Source organism: Elephantulus edwardii, unplaced genomic scaffold, assembly GCF_000299155.1.
Source record: "Elephantulus edwardii isolate Elephantulus edwardi_28Jun2011 unplaced genomic scaffold, EleEdw1.0 scaffold00075, whole genome shotgun sequence".
NCBI classification, from domain to species: Eukaryota; Metazoa; Chordata; class Mammalia; order Macroscelidea; family Macroscelididae; genus Elephantulus; species Elephantulus edwardii.
In genome coordinates this window covers 7,953,072-7,956,420 of record NW_006399825.1, presented here as the reverse complement: position 1 = coordinate 7,956,420, position 3,349 = coordinate 7,953,072, and the positions used below count along the sequence as shown (strand labels likewise).

The window sequence follows — 3,349 nt, the reverse complement described above, 5'->3', positions numbered from 1 at the left end:
CTAGAAGTAAGGACCTGAAGTGCTTGCTTCAGAAGTTCAATAAGAATTACATCTCAACATCAAAGAGACAAACATCATCACCACTGGGCCAACAGGCAACACCGTAATAGGAGAAAAAACGGAAATTGTCAACAATTTCCTCTTACTTGTATCCACAAATCAACACCCACAGAACCAGCAGCCAAGGAATCAAAATACATTGCATTGAGAAAGTCTGCTGTCAGGGTCCTCTCCAAAAGTGTGCCTGATGCAGGCCATGGTTTTTTCAATCACGTGCTACACAACTGAGAGCCAGCCAGACACTGAGTAAAGATGTCGCAAGAATCATGGATTCCTTTGAGTTGTGGTGTTGGAGAAGAGAACTGAACACTCCATGAACTGCCAAGAGAATAATCAGCTATGTCCTGGAGAAGGCACAGCCAGATTGCTCCTTGGAGGCAAGGATGATGAAGCTTCATCTCATATACTATGGGCATGTTGCTAGAAGGAGGTATTCCTTGGAAAAGGACACCTAGCTAGTGAAGATCAGCAAAAGAGAGGAAGATTCTCAATGAAATAGACACCGCAACCATAGCAATGGGCTCAATTATAAGAAAAATTATTAGGATAGCACAGGATTCAGCTCACAGAGTGGCTATGAGTTCTACTCACTCAATGGCACCTAACAACGCCTTTACAAGGAGCCCTGGTGGCACAGCACTTTATTATTAGGATAACTCATCTTTTTTATTACTTGGTATGCTTCCTAATGTTGGACAATGACTGACTAGGCATGACAAAATGGTGTGGAAGAGTACGGACTATCCATGGTCTGCCAAAAGAATAATTATGTCCTCAAGAAGGTGCAGCCAAGGTGCTCTTTGGAGACTAGGACAGTAAAGCTTCATCTCACATATTTTACGCATTTATAATCTATAAACATCACGATAATGCTTATATATATTACTAATTTTGCCTCAAAGTGTGTGTAGCTTTGCCAAAATAATTTTTTAAAATACTTTATTCTCTTTAATCACTGTATGTAATATATGTATGTACATACTGAGTGATGTTATAAAATGTCATCCTTACTGTGAATAAAAATCAGAAGGTTTGAAGAAAACAGTTTGGGAAACATGTTAAAACACTTTCATCATGTATTTCTATCATTTAAAGTCATAAAGAATATGGGAAAGAAAGCTAATAAAATTTCACAGACACAAATATAATTTCCTTTACTTATTCTTTTTTATAATTTCCTTTTAATGTGTTTACGTTTTTTATTGCTTTGTATCAGCATATATAAATCTAGCACACAAATGCTTTATTTGATGTTATTTTCCTAGGGCCAAGGAAAATGCCTCATTCTTAAAATTTATTCCACTACCCAACAGTTAATCAGGCCTAATAAATAAGTCAATTATCCAAACTTCCTCTATTACAAGTTACATTTTTGTCATTAGTCCAGAGTTCTCCCAATACGTCAAATTTGAAATTCAGAATTTCTCGATTTACGTGAAAACTACTTTTCCTATCCGAGTAAGAAGGATCGCCAAACAGTTCCTTTAGTGTCCCCGAATTCCCACAAACTCGTTAACTTTCTCTTCCAATCGTACCCATTTTTGTAAACAGCATCACTTATTCACATAGAGCCCGACTCAAATCAGCAAAATCTTGTGGTTTATCTCCTAAATTTCTCCCAACATTATCTGCTTCTCCCCAATCAACCCTAATCCACTCAATTAATCTTGTCTAGACTAATCCAAAAACTTCCTTACAATCTAGTCACCACACGAAGGCAAAGTCAGTCATCTTTTCGCTTAAAATCTTCCACTGATATATAATAACTTTCAGGACAAAATGCAAACTTTCTAGAAAAAGAAAAGGTCGGATAAGACCACTCCTGTCCTCTTTTCCAAGGCGCCTAAACTTGTAAAGCCGACGGTGGAGCCCAAACGCGGGGGGACCACGTGTTCACTCAAACATGAGCCATCCAAGCTGGAAGCTTTTCCTTTCCTTTCAGAGTCTGGCCACCCAGAGGCACTCACGCAATTTTGAGCAGCTTTCTCCTCTCTTCTCTCCTCTCCTCGGTTTTTCTCCCAATCCCACCTGCCCAACATCGGCCGTCTCCCTCGTTCCTCCCCATTCTCACTTACCTTAAAGATGGCGTAGCCAACAGAAGTTTCAAACAGAACCAACATGATGACGCCGGTTAGGGGGCCGCGCGGCCGGGCACCAGCAGAAAAACTACTAATTTGTAGTCACAAACGTGTAGCTGGAAAAGCACAAGTGTGCACACCACCACCACCACGCAGACACTCAGACCACGCAGCCGATGCGCGCCATACTACCCCGCAAGGTAGACCACATGAACCAGGTCCTCCCGGGGCCTTCTGGGATGGTGACGTCACTTCCGGCAGCCGGCGTAACCCATCGAGCGTCGTCACTTCCTGAATGTTCCCGCCCTGGCCACGGGGCTTGGAAGGAAGAGTGGATGATGAAATCTTCGCGAGATTTCACGGAAAACCGATTGCCGGTTGTTAGTGCTAGGCCGTGCTAAAAGCGGCTTGGGAAATCGGTTTGACTTTTTTTTGCCTTCATAAATGCTATTTGAAATTAAATCGACCCGATCTGCTGTGGCGTTGGAATTTTGGAAAGATTTCCTAGTGCCACCTAGTGCTCTTGAAGTATGGTAGTGGTTGTGTCGTTATGTGCCCTGAGTCGACTGCAACTCATAACAACCTATGAAACATTCCTGAACCTCGCCCTGTCTTCTACCATCCTCACCATCTCCGATATACTTGAGCCCATTGTTAGAAGAGTCACTGTGTCGGTCCATCTCCTTGAAACCCTTCCTCTCCTACGTATATCCTACGCTTTTTCGAGCTTCAACATCCTTGCTTCTAAGGACTCTGGTTGCACTCCTTTCAGGATATTCGGTACTCCTCCAACAGAGCAACTCAAAGGTATCGATTCTTCTGTCATCGTCCAACTTACAGATGCGTAGTGAGCAATTGAAAACATGACTTGGATCACATGCGCCTTGGTCTCTAAGCTGCTGTCCTTGATCTTCAGCACTGTGGAGAGGTCTCTTACAATAGATTCAGAGTCTGTTCTGACATCTCTTTTGTCTTTTATATCTTTCATATTCTTTTAAAGACCATAAAAAGCATGAGAGTGACATGGAGATGGCTGACCTCTATTAACTTCACGAAGGGGACTAATTCCTATCAACAACATCCACAGTACAAAACTAATTTCCATAAAGTCAGACATGGCCTTCACACTCTCACATTACATGTATCTGGAGAACGACCACTTGGCCAACTGACTGGAAGAGATCGATATTTGTTCCTATCCCAAAGAAAGG

General features: G+C 42.1%; 1 protein-coding gene across 1 annotated transcript in view; it reads right to left on the bottom strand.

Moving 5' to 3' along the window:
* NOP58 (NOP58 ribonucleoprotein) overlaps positions 1-2,180 on the bottom strand; it is a 23,322-nt gene extending 21,142 nt beyond the window's left edge. Inside the window, exon 1 of the mRNA XM_006889091.1 lies at positions 2,136-2,180. Coding sequence (XP_006889153.1) covers positions 2,136-2,180 — 45 coding nt within the window. The remainder of the gene's footprint in view (positions 1-2,135) is intronic.
* Positions 2,181-3,349: the final 1,169 nt, after the last annotated feature.